This window comes from Polyodon spathula, chromosome 18 (assembly GCF_017654505.1).
Source record: "Polyodon spathula isolate WHYD16114869_AA chromosome 18, ASM1765450v1, whole genome shotgun sequence".
Lineage (NCBI taxonomy): Eukaryota > Metazoa > Chordata > Actinopteri > Acipenseriformes > Polyodontidae > Polyodon > Polyodon spathula.
Window position 1 is genome coordinate 5,896,135 of NC_054551.1, and position 15,788 is coordinate 5,911,922.

A 15,788-nucleotide genomic window follows, 5' to 3' on the forward strand; every position below is an offset into this window, starting at 1 on the left:
AAGAAACAATTTTCATAATACTTGAAAATAACTAAAAATAAGCACTGAAAAATGTAATTAATAACAAACAAAAAACAGAAGCACTGACAATAATTCTTAGAGGTTTTTTTTTCCTCATCCTTTATTAGTTTCAATTCTCTTGTCACTGTTCACCTAATCATTGTGTTGTTGTTTTCACTTCAATTTAAAACATATCTGTGGGACAACGATGTACAGCACAACAGATACATCTAGACTGCACAAATTGGTGTATGTCTTAACTGTGTGAAGAGAATGGTACACAGGTTATATTCTATTGATCAAAGCGATGGCTGATCTACTGCCATCATCTATAAATACTTACGGACACACAGCAATACAATCCCAGAGACTCTCAAGCACATATAGCTCTAGTAATCATCTACACGCTGGTCCTATTTCAATCCTCCTGTTGAGAGGAATTGGATTGGCCTCAATGTTTAGCACAGTCCCTTGGAGAACTGAGGTTAAAAAGAGCGAGAAAAAGAGAGAGAACTGAGGTTAAAAAGAGAGAGAAAAAGAGAGAGAACTGAGGTTAAAAAGAGCGAGAAAAAGAGAGAGAACTGAGGTTAAAAAGAGCGACAGAGATTTAAATAATTATACATTTAGGTAGCCTTAAAAAGCAACATTGCTTTTATTTTTTCCCTTAAAATCACATGCTGAACTACACATTCCCACTCTCGTAATGATGTCTGAGGGGGAATTCTTTATAATATATACATGACACTGAGAATAAGACACAAGCCTGTATGTTATTAAAGACACCAGACTACACCCTGGTGGCTAAAAAGAGCAATGCTATCTAAAGCAATATTACTGACTTTATAAGGAAAACCTGCAACTCATTTTGGCTTTTCATCACACCAATAATTTGCCATTTCCAAAAAAATTCTAAAGCAAACCTTCTTTGTTTTATTCAAGGTATAGCACTGTACATTTTCATCAAGTTCTTTCTGATTGTAGTTACTGTTCCTGATTTAGACATGACTGACAACAAAACATTTTGTTACCACAGTTCAACAAACCAGGAAATGCTTGTGTGATGAGCCTATAAAACAGCTAATGGCAAGTTCCCCTAAGAGGAAAGCACCAAATATTAATTAAAAATAATAAACATATCACATGAATAATAGGTCCTTTCCTCTTAAGGGAACAGCTCAATAGAACAATAATAAAATACAAATAATTAAGACAAAAGCTTTGTAAATTTACCATGAACTTTTTCATTGAAGTTTACTTGGTGAGGGTCAAAAACGCAACACAAAAAAATTCCTTTTAAAATTACTTGGCCCACATCAGTTAGCTTGCTATGGAAGCTCTGTAAGGTATCCCTGTAAATGGCTGGAAGTGCTGATCTCTTCTCCATGGGAAAGGGATGGATTCCCACATGGAATCCAGGGATGGTGTCTTCTCTGCGATCCAAGGCACTGGGAAGCTTCCACAGCTTGTAAGAGGCTCACATCCCTCCCTCACTCCCCTGTGCTGTGGGATATGAGAGAACAGAGAAGTGCCCAAGGTCCCTTGGCATTCTCATTCTGATTCAATTTCACAAGGTAAATGAACAGCTGTCAATATGACAGCAGAAAAAATAACCTAATGAGTCCTTCTTAAATAAATTAGTGAATTTCAATGTGAACCTGCAATAAAAAAAAATAAAAAAACGGTTTAAGTTTTTTACTAATTCAAGAAAAGTAATCAAGTAAACTACACAGAACAAAACATCTCCTAGATAGCCAACTATTCAAAATAGTCAGAACAAGTGGATTTTTTTTTTTTATTATTTTGCTTCAGAAGTGCACCCTGCAGAATAAATAAATATTGTTCTTTTTGAAATCCAGGGAGAAAAATCACTAAATACCATGAGTAAATTACTAGGGATTTCAAAATCCAAACAAACAAACTAACTATATATATATATATATATATATATATATATATATATAGAGAGAGAGAGAGAGAGAGAGAGAGAGAGAGAGAGAGAGAGAGAGAGAGAGAGTGTTGAATGGTTAGATTGTCTATACAAGTTGATGCATCAGTTACTTTCAAAATCATGACACATTTACAAAAATGTATAATATAACTGCAACCTAATCTTTTCGTTAACAATATTGTATTGTGCGTGATCAAATGCCTGGTCGTTACTTAACATTAATTAAAGTATATCTACACGCATTAACCTGCTTTTTAGGGGTTGTTGGCGCATGCCATCTAAATGGAGATTATGAGCGCCCTCTATCATTTGCTGTTGTTACTTCAATTTCTATTTCCCTTCATTTTCTGTTTAATATGTTCCTTTATTGAATATATGCATTGTCTTTCCTGGATATATAGAGAGCATCAAAACAAACTTATCACTACTATAACACGTTTATTTTCGAATAAAGGGTATATAAATGATGGACACTGCCGAAATGTTTTTGGTTTCTTTTTAATAACTCGATCATTCGTCCTTGACCATGACACACTTGAGTGACTGTGACCGAAGCACATGCACTTAATCGCCTGATTAGTGAGACAGTTGATTGGACACTGGATATGGAGTGATTTCAGCTGTTGAATTGCAAGCTTGAATAAAAGCAATAAAGAAAATCACAGAAAAAAAACAATATGCCACGTCTGTCAAGAGAGCAGCCACTTCGTGCAATCGGCATGTTTGAGGCTGGACTTTGGCTCGCCGTTTTGGTTGCTCACAGTCAGTAAATTCAAATCTGGCGAAATTGTATAACCAGACACACTCTGTCAATGACATGGCACGAACTGTGAGACCAAGAGTCACACCAGCTGCCCAAGATCGACAGATCATTTTGCAGCATCTTCGTGATGTCAGCACAATAAAAAAAAAAATAATAATAATAATCACTGTAGCTGCTCTAAAACAGTGTTTGTCATTTTTCACATCTAGTGTGAATTTTATCCAAATATAAGTGATACGTTTCTTTTGATGCTCAAACATGAGTGATAAGTTTATTTTGATGCTCAGTATATGTTCCACTGTTTCTTGTTACTCACAATTACTACATAACAAAATTCACAATTCCATTTCCTACAATACCCGCTTGACTTGGAACCCAGCTTATCGGAATATGTTTGCCCTTTGTACAGTTGGAATGTAATTTCTGAATAGTATAATATTTTATTGATTCTATGTACGTTTTCCTATTATAATGCCCGTGAGCTTAGAGAATCTGTAAAAACCACAATATCCTTGTCTTGAAATAATTCCTCTAGTTTGTCTATGGCCCTATTGCCACCAACTCTGCAATAAGTAAATACTGACCATGCACTAATCTGTACTCTCACATTGAATATCATGGACGCAGTGAGGTAGAGATAAGGAAATTGTATTCCAAGCCTCCAGGCCAGGTCGAAGAAAATCAGTAGAAATCTTGAGAGCCCTTTGGAAAACAACACGTAAGAACTGCCGGCAGATCCAGACAACCTAACCACCAAATCTGACAGGGCCGCCATACAAAAACAACGCCTTGGATTGTAACAGAATCCTAAAAACTACGGTCCATTAACTCCCTGCTGTGTATCCGGATCATATCGGCAATTTATTTTTGAGTCGCTTTTTCACAATCGTTTTAAAAGTGCTTTTCAGGGCTGTCGTGTTTACTATTTTTTTAGCCACCGGGGACCTGTGGGGATGCGCGACTTGGCGAAAGCGATGCAGACTCACTTCCTACGGTTCCCAGACTGCCATCTCAAATAAAAGCAAGTAACAGCTGACAGCTGACCTTGTTGCAGCAACACATCTGTGTGTATGCGGCGCACTTCAGTGGTTACTTTGTAAAAGTCTTTCATAAAACGACAATTACCTAATTGTGCCTGTGCACTGTGTACGGTTGCAAATTTTAACACAACTGCGATCGCTGTTATATGTGTATTCATCAACAAGGGCATTTGACCAAAATCTTTTCACTTCCCAGCCACTGGAATCTGGTTTTACACAAGACATGTTTATAAATATTTAAGTAGGTGGTATTTAAGACCCATCTTTGTTTAAGTCATTAAAATAGATCCCTAAGGTATTCTGGCATCTGCATACAGCTAGCCTTGAATGACTTGCCCTTAGTTTGCATTTGGTAGCTGTGCTATAACAACCATTATACCATTAACAGTCTATCTATCTATCTATCTATCTATATATATATATATATATATATATATATATATATATATATATATATATATTTCGTTTTTATATATATATATATATATATATATATATATATATATATATATATATATATATACAAAAAAATAATACTTTCAAAGAATCATATTTACAATATTGTAGTTTTCTGTTAGTTGGTGGCATGAACTTCAACTTTAAAAGTAATTCTGTAACGCAGACCTCCATGGGATCTGACCTTAAAGCTACGGTGCATATATGAAATGAAAACAGCTAGGTTGCTCGGTTACACTACCAGCTAACGCTGCCACTGAACTGCTTTCTATCCAGTTGTCTATCAGGCGAGCCGTGACTCAGCGCCTTTGCGCGCACTTTGGAAAAGAAGGACGTGCGCGCGCCTGTGCTGCAGGACTCGATCCCTAAATTCGTAGGAGAGGCCGGAAACGGCTCGCTAGTGAGCAGGGAGCTGCAGTTTCCGTTTTCTTCAGCTGCAGGGTTTTTTTTTTTTTTTTATATATGTAATTTAGGGTGGTGGCTGTTTGCGACTCAACTTCTAGTCAAGAGTGGAGGGAGGCCAGAGTGTTGCTATAAATCCAGGAGGGGAACAGTAATGTTATTTTAATGAACGCTGTCTATCCATAAACTACACATCTCTACAAAATCACAGAGAAGCGATGCAGGCCATTAAGTGCGTGGTTGTCGGAGACGGGTGAGTTGTTGTTTTTTTATTTGTTTTATTGCGGTTTTATGGAAAATCTTTTTTTGAGTAACAACCGATTCGTACCCAACTGGATTCTCCCACCGGTCGTGAGTTCAACATTGCGGGTTTCAAGAAGTAAGGCTGTGGGTTGAATTTCCAACATTTAGTTTTTCAGAAGAATGTTCTTTCTTTACGACTTCAAGTGGCTTATCCAGAAAAAAAAAAAAAAAAAACTTTCGTTTCCTGTTATTTCCGAGAGGTGGGAGTGAAAATGCAGAATATGAATAAATGTTACTATGTAACTTTTATTCATATTCCTCGTACACGCATACTGGTGATAAAGGAGGCATATATAAAAGTTTAGATCACTTCTGTTTAGAGTGAAAATTAATTTAGAAGTTACTTTAATATTGAACCATATATACAGATATGAGTGTTTTTTTTTTTTTTTTTCCTGCTTTTCTGTTCTAGAAACTGTAACCAAAAAACAATCTCAGCTCATAACAAAATATCGTGACTTTCAACGTGTGTACAGTATTGGACAAAGTGTTATATTACACCATTAAAGTCGTCCCACTCGACTGTTTCTGTTTCAGATTAAGCTTTTAGTCATTAGAGTAATAAAAAGGGTTTTTTTTTTGTTTTTTTTCAATCAGTTCTCCACCATCCACCCTGTTTAAACAAGTCTTGTGGTGCGATGAGTCAACAATGGAGGTTTTTAATGTCTGAGATTTAAAGGCAAATTGAAAGGGATCCTTAAAAACTGACACCTTTATAAAATTATCACAGAAATTGATTTTTTCAGTTTACTGGAATTAAATGTGCCTGTCAGCTACTAGTTTAAAATGTGTAATATATAAATACATATTGAACAATTTTACACAACATTGCTTAATTACTCCAATCACTAATGCTGTTGAATGTATTTCTTTAAAATAACTAAATGTGTGAAGTTTAGTTAATGAAGGGCTGTGTAAAATTCGTTTAAGTGTTGATAGGCACACATTTAAGCGTAGTTGTTACTAGCATGGAGATGTTCTTTTTAAATGCATTTCGTGACATTATGCAGATCAGCTTGAGAGGGCGATAACAACTGTTCTGTCTTACTTTGTTTCTTTGTTATCAAAGACTGAAGGATCAAGTTATGCGTGTTTTTAAAATGTACTTCCTTGTTTGTCTCGGAATTTGTTTTGGAAATCCATTAAGCACAGTATCGTAAAGTTTTTAAACTTGTTTATTTATATTTTAGACATATTTGACTCTTGGCATCCGGAACATATTATTACTTTGTTAGTGGTCTAGCCACATGTTTTATATTCTGTTAGTGGGAGAAACCGCAGCCGAAGGAGCGCTTTTCTGATTCAGTATTTTGCCCGCATACTGTGTCCAGATAAGAAAAGTTAATGATGACATGAAAGGTTCAGTTTTATGACTGAATTACTTGTAGTTAGTCATCACTCCCCAGCACACCCAGAGTACTGAGAGCTCTTGTTATAGTGATCCTTTGTACTGCAGAACAAGTTATAAGGTGCTATGGTAACGTCTACAATTGTTCCCATATCTACTTGTATTCTAGTTATAAAGCAGAAATCAAATAGTACTGTCTCTTAACTAAAGCTGTCAACTGCAGTGTAACAGAGGGAGCACTGTTCACTGTCACCCCAGCCCTGCTAAGGCTATCCAGATAACTGTGCACTACATGTTTATCATTATGCAAACATTTGTCTAGACCACAAATTCTTTAGCATCACAGAGGCCATCATTATTATTCAGTCCCAGCATGATATGCATATCCTTGGAGAGGAGGATATAGAGCAGCCTGTCTTAAGGCTGCAATGGAGTAGTATCTAGAGAACGGGTTCAGTAATTATGGTGAATCAGGAAGTTTCTATTGATCTGTGTCAAATTTACATTTTTACATGTGGATACTTTCATGATGCTGATGACATTAATTCTGTATTTGCAGCCGTGGCACTGATGTAATGTTTCAGAGTAGTTTTATCCAAACTGTTCCAGGGACAGAAATATTTTTATTTTGGTGTGTTCATACCCATCAGGGTTGATGCTTGTGTAATTGTTCAGAGGTCTCCACTTCAGATTGAAGGGCAGCTTAGATAAAGGAGACTTTTACTACATTGGTGATTTTAAATTTACATTATTATAAATTGATTACTCCCTGACTGTACACACATTTGCATTTGTAGCAGTGTGCTAAGTAGTAGACCACCCTCACAGTTAGTGTTTGTAACTTGCTTTTATGTTGTCATAAATAGTCATATACACTGTGTTGCCAGTCTGTTTGTGACCTTTATGGTTCAGCCTTCATTGAATTAGTCTCCCTCAGCAGTGATTAGATCTTTATAATAGTGTCATTTTTGTAACAGTTTCTGTACAAAGATTTAAAGATGTGTTCCTGAGTCTTGCCTCAGTTTAAGTTGTAACAGTTTGTTGTGTTGACAGACTGTTAATTGCATGCTCCGGACATGTAGACAGCAAGTATTGCTTCATTAAGTTTGTCATAGTTTACTGATATGGGCTGCTTGGCAAAACTAGATTCATATTGTGCTTACAAGGTGCACTTTCTAGTAGTTGTAGTTGGTGACCTATATAAATGCCACTCCCTACAGTACTATAACAGTCAAGTATACTATAACTAGATCTGACTGGATCATTTTTAACAAAACATTCAAAGTTTTTTATTTATTGTTTGTGATCTGGGTTCCTCCAAGCTTTCCATCGCTGTTCTTTGTACAGTGTTTTACTTGGCAGGGAGTTTGGGGAGGGCGACTGCTGCTGTCAGTCAGTCAGGTCTCTGCTTGTTGCATAACGTCTTTTATAAAAGGGCCTGCACTACTCCAGACTTGCAAGTTTACCCCTCCTCCTCCTCCCCCTTCCCAAATCTGGCCCAGATTTCAAAAGAGCAGTGCAGTCAAGTAATTTGCTCTGCAGCCCTAGATTGTATTGTAGCTGGCTCTTCAAAACAGAACAAAGTATCTGTCGAAAAAGATCTTTGGCACAACTTGCATCTTTAAAGATATTGAATGGCACTGAATCCCCACCACCTCATTAAAACAACGTGCACTTGTATATATTGCAGGCTGTTATCAGTACATGTACTGAGTGGCCTCTTGATGTTATATTTACAATAAAAGCCTGGTAAGTTATTCCCAGATGTACTGTACACTGTGTTAGGACATCAGAGTACATCTTGCACAATACAATGTGCTTTCCTGTTTGCATGTACTGAAGGAAGCGACATCTATAAAGCATTCAGAAAGTTAAGAACAGCAGTTTTAAGTTACTGTGGAAAACCCATTACCTGGCTGTATTTAACGGTATTCTAAGACAGGGGGTTCCCAAACCTGTTGGTTTTTTTTTTTTTTTTTTTTTTCTATCAGTAGTGAAATGCAGGTGCCGGCAGCAGCTGTAACTGCAGTAAAATAGTGTAGCAAGTGAGTATTGGCGGACTGTCAATCAAAACAGAAATTCACAAATCAGAGCTAACAGATTGCATACCAGCAGGCGGGGGATGTAGAGCTAGAGCTCTGGCAATAGGGCAGTGTTAAGGGCATGTGATAGCTGTGCTGGCAGATGTAAACAGTGTGTTCAGTATTAATAAAATTATAATATGTCAAATCCGCTACCAAAGAATATGTATAAAGAACAAAAAAGACTGAAGTTTGAAATCATTTGTACCACAGGCTCAGTTTTGTGGTGCTGGAATTTTTTTTTTTTTTTTTTTTTTTTTTTTTAATTTTGTAGAAATGTTTTCATACTAACTTTTGTACTTTAACATTCATTTAAAAATTCAATTAATGCCTCTGATGAATACGTTGTTGTGACCAATTAGCTATTAACATTTTAAATAGAGTACTTTTGATATTAGTTTCGATATTAACTAAATCAAGTTATTAATCAAACTCATAAATCTTGTTGCATACCGGTAATTGATTTATTAAAATGTTTGGATACACTGCTATTTTATTGATTACTGGCTTCGTCCTAAAATAACGCTAGAATGTGTTTTGTTGAAAAATAATAATAAAAAAACGTTTTTTGACTCCTTCAAATTTCGCTGCAGATTTGATTTATTTTCAGAAGTTTTCTTTTGATTAAGTGGCGCAGCTGTGTTCCGATTTTTTATTTAATTTTTTTTTGGGGGGGTGGATTTTGCAAGCCAACAGTGTGATTTTGCAAGTTGTATTTGGTTGTACAAAGTACTGGTGAAAAAAGTAGCTAAATGCTAGGCCCTCGTTTCCTTCTGTTTTCTGTCCATTCGTCTTTTTTTGTGCAGGACAGTTCAGCGTGAAATACCAGCTGGATGTTTTAGTTACACAGTGTTCAGAAATTAGGATTTAAGTTAAGTTTTTGTGCATGTTTTACTGGTTTTATTCAAAAGTGATTCCTGTTCAGGTATTTATGAATGGGAATAATAAGAGACATGCACTTTCTTGTTTGATCAAGAAAAATAACTGCATTTAAAAAAAATATACAAAGGTACCATTTTTAAAGATTTGATAATTTTCTTCTTTTAGTTTTTGCAATTTTATTTACTGCAATTAAAGTTTCAATTTATTTTTAGATTGTCACTCTGTGCATATTCCATGTGATTTCCATCTTTTACAATATTTATTCAAATGAAAAGGACAGTTTAGATTAGGTTTATTAATAATGTTACAGGTTTAAACATAAAATGGTTTTTAATTTGACATTTTCCCCAAGGAGTGCTAATATTGGGCCGCAGTGCCTAATGCAGCTGATCAGGTGGGCCTCGGGTAAAGTTTGGGAACCCATGTTCTAAGAAATCTAATGCAATACAAGTGCCTTGTGGGGCTTTCTCATCTCAGAATGTTGAGGTAAATGGTTCAGGGCTACTTTTATGTGCACACTGTGTCTGGAATGCGGGTAGATTTGTACTGTACTGGTGGAATACTTAGATTATTGTAGAATTTGTTGTATAATCCTATGGACAGTGCTAATCCCTCCCATGTTAATGTAGCTTGATCTTTTGAAACATTAAGTACAGAAATGTTTCGTGGATGTAGTGCTGCTGGTATTACGTTGCAAAAGGAGTTTGCTGACTGAACCTGGTTGTAGCCCTTGTTGCAGAGACCTGACTCGTTCCATATAGCTACTTGTTTTGCATTCCTGGAATATTGCAAAAGTTGACCATGTTGTTTTAGGACTTGCCTGGATGCTTAATTGTGATAGAAGGGGGGCAGTTAAGTGGAGCAAGTATCTCATCAATCTTTAGGCCAGAGGGTCTCATTGCCAGAGGTCATGGGTTCCATCCCAGCTGTTAACCACATGCATGATATCAGACACATTGCCAGGGCATGGATTCACTGTTTTTAAGTTTCAGGGTTATATAATTTTCAGGAAGACTGTTCTACTGCTGCTGGAAATATGTGCAGTCTTTTGGTATATTAACTGAACTTGTCTTGCTTTTTACAGAGCTGTAGGGAAGACATGCCTGCTTATCAGTTACACGACCAATGCGTTTCCTGGAGAGTATATCCCCACTGTGTAAGTATCTGCAATGTACAGATCACTCTTATTGACCGTAGGAGTTTTCACTTCCTCCACAATTATGAATCCAAGAAGCTTCTAGCTTTTATTTTGCAAGTTATCATTCTCATGGTAAATTAGGTGGATTCAGAACTATTTTGGATCTGTCGATGTGGCTTTGCTTTTTATGGCAACTTGGAATTAATTTGAAAAGTATTATTCATTTATCGGGTATTATTCATTTATAAGGTACTGTTCCTCCATCTTACAGCTTCGACAACTATTCTGCAAATGTAATGGTTGATGGCAAACCGGTTAACCTGGGACTGTGGGATACAGCTGGACAGGAGGACTATGACAGATTACGCCCCCTATCATACCCCCAGACGGTAAGGTTGATGCTGGTTATATACTTGTTAGACTCCAATGACGTAAATATTCATTATCTGAAGGACAAAGAAGTTGACCTCTACTTTTCCAGATATAAACCTTAATGCGACTTAATGGGAGTCGCAGATTTTTTTTATTTTTTCTTGGTAACTGAAATATTTGAACATTCCATAAGTAATTCAGCAACATTGGCACTACAAAAATAGAAGTGCAGAATGATCGAGATTTTGACATTTTTCAGGATTGTGCTTTAACAGTGATGATAGTAAGTATAATTGACGCTAAAGCCAACATGGCCTCCTGGACTTACGGGGAAAGCTGTTGTCTGCCTGTCTTTCTATCCCTTGCAAACCTTTGTCTGTTCAGCATTATTGTGGGCTATTTTCAATATAGCTGTTTCACGCTCTACATGGGTATACAAAAATTGTCTGGTATACTATCTTAGTTCATATTCCGTACAATAATTTAACCTGAAGGTTCTCTAGGTTAAAATTGATACTGTCAAATCACAAATAAAGCAATGTGATGCAATAAGAAAAAAAAAGTTTGGAGGAAGGAAGTAAAATTCTTAAAATACATGTTGAGCGCCACAGTTATAAATGAATACCTGAAGTGAAACTGGCCTTTGTTTGTAGACGGCTCTCTCTGAACATTGATGGGTGTGTGGTGTACATTGATGAAAACTTGGGTAATAACAAGGCTGGATAATATACTTGTATACTTGACAGCCAGCTAGAGGAAAGCTTTCAGGGGATTGATGTTATTCTAATTTAATTCCCTCCAGCGTGTACTGTCCCTGCCTATGTACTCCATGTGTAGCATCACTGTTGCGTTCTCATCAATCCATAGATCTTGAATCAGAGTATTCCAATCTTTACTGTAGCTACAGTTCAAGTGCTTTATTTAAAAAAATAAATCTTTCAAAAAGATGTGGTGGGGGATTTTAGTCATGCTTTGTTTCAAATTGAAAATCACCCTTGGAGTGTAGTTTACTGATATAGTGTGACTTAAATATGCTGAGCAACCAGTATAATGTGTTTTGCTGGGAATATTGCATAGTAACAAATGTTATCCTGTACGAATAACTGTTCAACCAAACAAACTTGCTTCTCTAAGTTTTATTATATTAAACTTTTCCCCTCCTGTTTTTTGCAGGATGTCTTCTTAATCTGCTTTTCACTTGTGAGTCCTGCATCCTTTGAAAATGTCCGTGCAAAGGTAGGTCTAGAAGTGTTACTCTCCAGGTCAAAGTCTCTTGGAGAAGGAAGTTGTTAACTGAAATATATCTCTTTAGAGCTCTGTTTATATTACTATGCAGTAAAACCTCCTTGTTTGTTAACACTACAACCACCAGATTTTCATACTTAGAACTGTCACATGGGTCACTTTGACCCATACATTTTTAAACTGCTTTGTTATGAAAATAAGACATACTGTTGGATACAACTGAAAAGTTGTATTTATGAACATCATATCTAACATTTGCATTCAGAAACACTATTTAAATGGAAAATTAAACATAAGGCTTTATTTTTAAAATGAGTGCATATACAGCACGACTACAAACAGTGGAAAAAATATACATTTCAAAAGAAATGGGTGTGCACATATCCTTGTGTACAGGTAAATGGGTATATGTACACACAAAACTATAAAACCGAAATCATTGTTTCTAATACTACATAAAAATAAAATATAACACTGCTTCTGGTATGATGGCTGCATTGTACTCTATGGAGGAGTGTACGCGTCTGCCAGCTGACTGTGCCTGCATCCAGGAGCTGTGTTGTAAAGACGCAGTTACATTGAACACTATTGTGTAAACTGGTACGTACAAACCTGTAAAACCAATTTTGTTTTTTCTAAAAGTAATGTAAAAAAAACTTGTAACTTCAGTTTGCTGTATGCATCTGAGTGCAGCTTGCCATATTCCAATGAAAATGATTACTTTCAAGATTAAATATTTCCTTCTAATATATTCCCAGTTGCATTTGTGAAAAAAAAAAAAAAATAAAGGATTGATGTCTCCCAGGTACATTGAAAAATAAGCAATAGGCTTTCACTGAGGTGGCATCTTGACAGATACACAATCATGGCAATTTCTGACGCTCAGTCTACAAAGGCTTGAAATAAAAAAAAAAAAAAAAAAAAAGTGCTAGGAGGAGGAGGCATGTCCTGTTTGTTGCATTTACAAAAAAAAAAATAGAATATCTTACGTTATATAAAATTATGTAATGTAATGCACGGGTCACATTGACCCGCGTGGCAGTTCTAGTTAGAACTGTTTATAACTATCATTTTTGCGATTCTGGCTATCAGCGCTGTCAGGATATTTATTTAAAATATTTTAAGAAAAGTCAAAAACAGACACACGTACAATTTATAACGGAAGAGTAATTAACATTTTAAATGCAAAATGGGTCAAACTAACCTGCATGGTGGTTCTAGTGTTAAGGCATGAAAAATACCTAAGTCGAAGGTGTTTTGCATTGCATTGCAGTGTAAATGGGCAGAAGTGTCAGGAAGAAGGTTGTGAAAGGCTGCTGACATGTTATTCTTCGTTTTAAAATAGTTGTGATAATATAATGGGTGTGTTCTCTTTCAAAGTAGTTGATTTTAAAAGTTGTATTAAAAGACTATCCTGGGTTAACTAATCATATAGTTTTGGTTTTCTATATAGAAAAATAAGCCTTTGTTTATAATAAACCAATGGTGGTTGGCATAATTACCAGGGTGTTATTAGGGCTTTGTGCTGCTGTGTGTTGAGTTAGTGTAACTGCAGATCAAAGTATTTGTTTTTAGAAATGTTGTATTGGTAAAAAAAGGGGGTTTCTTCAAGGATATAAAACCAGGAAAAATGACTGTTTTGCCAAAGTGGGAAAATGAAACCTGATTTGATGGTTGTTGCCGTTTCTTTTTTAGTGGTATCCTGAGGTGAGACACCATTGCCCAAACACTCCTATCATTCTTGTGGGCACCAAGTTGGATCTGAGAGATGACAAGGACACGATTGAGAAACTAAAGGAGAAGAAACTCACTCCCATCACCTACCCACAGGGACTGGCCATGGCTAAAGAGATTGGTGGGTCTCTAAGTATTATAAAATCTGCAAAACATTGGATGTGAATGTACTGTGTAACATATAGTTCATATTGTATCTATTTGAAGAACAATTCAAAACAACGAGTTTAGAATGGAAACAATAACTGTGTGAAAAGTTCCACCTTGTATAGCACCTGCTGTTCTTAATTAAGCTTTGCTTAATTAAAATGCAACAAATTAAATAAATCAAGCTGGACCTCAATTTTTCTTTCTGTGATGCATGTTTAATGAAACTATATGGATGTGAGCCACTGTCTGTTAAAGGTGCAGCTGGATGATGTTGCTGTTTCCTCTTCCTTGTACAGGTGCAGTGAAGTATCTGGAATGCTCAGCACTTACACAGCGAGGCCTGAAGACGGTGTTTGATGAAGCTATCCGAGCAGTGCTGTGCCCACCCCCGGTCAAGAAGAGGAAGAGAAAGTGCATGATTTTGTAATGCCAAAAACATTTTTTTCACTTTCCTCAAGATTCAAATATGCCATTTTTTCTTCTATTGTAATTAGTGTTTCTATAATCCCATTAATCTTACCTTTTTAAATATATTCCTAGTTAGCTTTCATTAGTTTTGGGAAAAAAAAAAATGCTGTCTTGCAAACATTTTTATAACTTGCTGAAATTAAAAAAAAAAAAAAAAAAAAAAAAAAAAAATCCATCAAACCTATTTTTCCTTTTACTTTGTAGTTTCCATTGTTTGTCTACAGTCTTCAAAGTGTTGCCAAACTATCTGCTGTAATTAACGAAACAAGTCAGGCAAACACTAAAAGCAGTAACTGATTTTTTTTTTAAGTTTTATTAAGGTCTGTTAAGAAAATAAATCTGGATTGGTTAAAAGGTGTGTTTTATAATGGTTACATCGTTATATATTTAAAAAAAAAAAAAAAAATGTTTAGTTTTAATGAACAAAAACAATTGCTAAATAGTAGCTGAGCTGTGGTGTTGTAGTGCAACTGTTGAACGCTACCCTGTGTTTAGTGTGTAACCATGTACATCAAGTCAGATGAATGCTTATTAAACTTACTGTATTCAGTGGTTTGAGATTCACAAGTAAATGCATTATTGTTGTAAGAGCTCTTGCTGCAGCAATTTAAAAACAAAAATAAGCCTCTAACTTGTTTTTGCTAAGGGTATTATTCTGTTCCCCTCACCCCCGTTTAGTCAATTGACAAAGATGGAAACCTAAAGATGCTTTTTTGGTGTGAAACAGCAGTATTGCTAAGATTAGTTTTTGCACAGAAATTTGATTTTGTGCTACTGAGCTGTGACTTCTAGGTTGTAGTGGTGCTGGCCAGGTTTGATGGCTTGGACCTTTCAGAATTTCTGTACCATTTTTGGTATTGGGGCAACTATCTTGTTTTATCTTCCCTTTCTTTATATGGCACACTTACATCCAAGTAACAAAGCCTGTGTTTGAGACTTCAAGCATCAGTTTGGTGAAATAAAGATGTTCAACTAAAACCCAGTTTTGCTATTTTTAATCTTGTTTGCAGCTACTGTTATTTGGGGTTACAATCCTGTGAATTGACTCTTCATTGCTTTTATTTAAGGTATCTTTTTTATTGAAGTTTCACATCACTGTATTTTAAACGAACACTGTAAGCCTCATATTGTGGATTCTCACTTAATGCAAATTATAGCTTTTGATTAATGTTACTAAATACAATTTAAAGCTTTTAATATTGCTGCAGATATTATACCATATACTATATTTACAGAGTAGTAGTAGTTTTAGAATTTCAATGTTATTCTTGGTGAAATTGCATTTTATTTTCAAACTACTGAAACTGAATACTAGGATAGGCAGACAGGTGTCTTGCCATTCTTGCTGATGTCTTCAGCAGAATGTTCTACATACGAGTGAGCACTATTAATTATTTTACCAGTATCTGCTTTGGTAATTGATAATTCTGAAAGTAAGGTGTTTTTTTGTTTTGTTTT

At 35.7% G+C, this 15,788-nt stretch overlaps 1 protein-coding gene across 1 annotated transcript; it reads left to right on the plus strand.

The window, feature by feature from the left end:
* Nucleotides 1–4,619: 4,619 nt before the first annotated feature.
* LOC121330795 (ras-related C3 botulinum toxin substrate 1) lies at nucleotides 4,620–15,308 on the plus strand. Its single transcript, XM_041277587.1, has 6 exons — nucleotides 4,620–4,862; nucleotides 10,308–10,379; nucleotides 10,633–10,750; nucleotides 11,907–11,969; nucleotides 13,674–13,833; nucleotides 14,159–15,308. The coding sequence occupies exons 1-6, from the start codon at nucleotides 4,828–4,830 to the stop codon at nucleotides 14,287–14,289; spliced, it is 579 nt and encodes a 192-aa protein (XP_041133521.1). The 5' UTR covers nucleotides 4,620–4,827; the 3' UTR covers nucleotides 14,290–15,308.
* The last annotated feature ends 480 nt before the right edge of the window (nucleotides 15,309–15,788 follow it).

Excerpts from the sequence above, each read along its gene's own strand:
- LOC121330795 (XM_041277587.1), top strand. The coding sequence starts at position 4,828 with ATGCAGGCCATTAAGTGCGTGGTTGTCGGAGACGG. Across the intron at positions 10,751-11,906 it reads CCCTATCATACCCCCAGACG|GATGTCTTCTTAATCTGCTT; the intron begins GTAAGGTTGATG and ends TGTTTTTTGCAG. Across the intron at positions 11,970-13,673 it reads TTGAAAATGTCCGTGCAAAG|TGGTATCCTGAGGTGAGACA; the intron begins GTAGGTCTAGAA and ends TTTCTTTTTTAG.